At 39.1% G+C, this 2,258-nt stretch overlaps 1 protein-coding gene across 1 annotated transcript in view; it reads left to right on the top strand.

The window, feature by feature from the left end:
• SAR1B (secretion associated Ras related GTPase 1B) overlaps positions 1 to 1,460 on the top strand; it is a 16,223-nt gene extending 14,763 nt beyond the window's left edge. The window contains exon 5 of the mRNA XM_012809078.1: positions 809 to 1,460. Within this exon, the coding sequence (XP_012664532.1) occupies positions 809 to 925 (117 nt within the window). The 3' untranslated portion in view covers positions 926 to 1,460. The remainder of the gene's footprint in view (positions 1 to 808) is intronic.
• The last annotated feature ends 798 nt before the right edge of the window (positions 1,461 to 2,258 follow it).

Raw genomic sequence — 2,258 nt, forward strand, 5'->3', positions numbered from 1 at the left:
CCACAAGCCTATTATCTTTTTTTTTTTTTTTTTTGAGATAAGGTTTGCTCTGTTGCATAGGCTAGAGTATAGAAGGGATTTTCTGAACATATACTTTATCCTAAGCTTTAACATGCATTATTTTTTGCTTTTTTTTTTTTTGTCAGAGTCTCACTATGTCACCCTTATAGAGTTCTGTGGTGTCACAGCTCACAGCAACCTCAAACTCTTAGGTTTAAATAATTCTCTTGCCTCAGCCTTCGAAGTAGCTCAGACTACAGGGATCTGCTACAATGCCTGGCTATTTTTATTTTTTGGTTATAGTTGTCATTGTTGTTTGGCAGGCCTGGGCTGGGTTTGAACCCACCAGTTCCAGTAATGTGGCTGGCACCCTAGCTGCTGAGCTACCAGTACCAAACCTGCTTACATTTGTGTTTTGTTTTGTTTTGTTTTGAGACAGAGTCTCATTCTGTCACCCTAGGTAGAGTGCTGTGGTGTTATATCTCACAGCAACCTCAAACTCTTGGGCTCAGACAGTCCTCTTGCCTCAGTTTTTCTATTTTTAGTAGAGACGGGGGTCTCGCTTTTCCTCAGGCTGGTTTTGAACTCATGAACTCAAGCGATCTACCCACCTTGGCCTCCCAGAGTGCTAAGATTACAGGCATGAGCCACCAGGCCTGGCCCATTTTTACTAGTATTTGGTGGGGGACATTATCACAGTTATGGCTTTATCATAGTTACCCTTTGTACTAAAGTAGAACCTATCATTCTGTGGGACAGAGGGGTTTTATTTTATAAACTCCAACATAATATCTCTCTTCTCTTTTAGGGCAGTATATCTCTGAAAGAACTGAATGCCCGACCCTTGGAAGTTTTTATGTGCAGTGTGCTCAAAAGACAAGGTTATGGAGAGGGCTTCCGTTGGATGGCGCAGTACATTGATTAACACCAACCCGTACTGGCTTCAGGTCTCAACATTCAGGCCTACTCAGAGATTTTATCACTCAACATGCATAACTTGAATTCAATAGACTTTTGTTGCTTATAAAATAGTTGTTTTTTAGATTATTAATATTATATCAACTTAATTTGAGTGAGAATTGAAAACTGATTCAAGTAAATTTGAATATCACACTACATCTATTAGCTTTCTAATTCCATAAAATAATTCATTTTTACAGTTTGTAATCTGACATCACCCCCGCGCCATTTATAAAAACAATTTTACAGCAGTACATTTGAAGCACTTTTTAATAACATGAAACTACAGGTGTCCACCATATTTAAAAGCTCATCATGTTAAATTTTGTATGTACTTTTTTGGAACTAGTTTTTAAATTTTAGATTGTATGTCCACCTGTATTAAGTGTACAGTTAATAATTAGCTTATCAGTAATTGCATGATGCCTTATAGTTTTCAATAATATTTTTTCTTATGCAAACGTCATGCAATAAAACAAACTCTAATGTTTGGCATCCTTGTTGGGCATATGTTTCATTTAAATGTGTCTTACCTAGCTAGTATACTCTGAAAAATTGGATATTTTTTAATATTATATGTATGAAGAGGTTGTTTGGCAAGGCAATTCCTTCAGAATATTTAGAATAATGTTTAAGCCCCTGTGGGCTTTTGCATTTGTCATGAGACACTTGTGGTCAGTTGCACCTCATACTACCTTTCTCTGAATCATGTGTATTTTTATCAGTAATGCTTCCATTACCAGTGCTGATGATGGAGTCCATGTCTTAGTTCCTGTGGGATTGATCTTTTGAAGAAAAGCACATCTACACTATTCAAGGTGGATTCCTAGTTTGGTAGGCCCTATAGTTCTATAGCAATTGTCTAACTCTGAAGTACTCCAGTTTTACTGTGTCCAGTTTGGTAATCTGTGCCTCTTCGCCAAAAGGAGTGATAGGTACCTGTCTTTTCACATTTAGAGATACTCCCCAGTGTCTTCATACCTGGTACTCCCCATAATACTACATAATGGTATTCCCCAGAGCAAGCAACCAGTACGATTTTGTACATAGTTTCCTTATAGAGACCTGCATGTCCAAGGAAAAAGCAACAGCTTGGAGACATGTGGAGAGTTTGCTCCTGTCCTATAGCTCTTTTGCATTCTTTAGCATATTTTATTTCCTGGTAGAAGAAAACAAATGCTTGGGGCAGCGCCTGTGGCTCAGTGCGTAGGGCACCAGCCCCATGTACCGAGGGTGGTGGGTTCAAGCCTGGCCCCGGCCAAACTGCAACAAAAAACATACCCGGGCCTTGTGGCGGG

Source organism: Otolemur garnettii, unplaced genomic scaffold (assembly GCF_000181295.1).
Source record: "Otolemur garnettii isolate 467f Iridium unplaced genomic scaffold, OtoGar3 scaffold00003, whole genome shotgun sequence".
NCBI classification, from domain to species: Eukaryota; Metazoa; Chordata; class Mammalia; order Primates; family Galagidae; genus Otolemur; species Otolemur garnettii.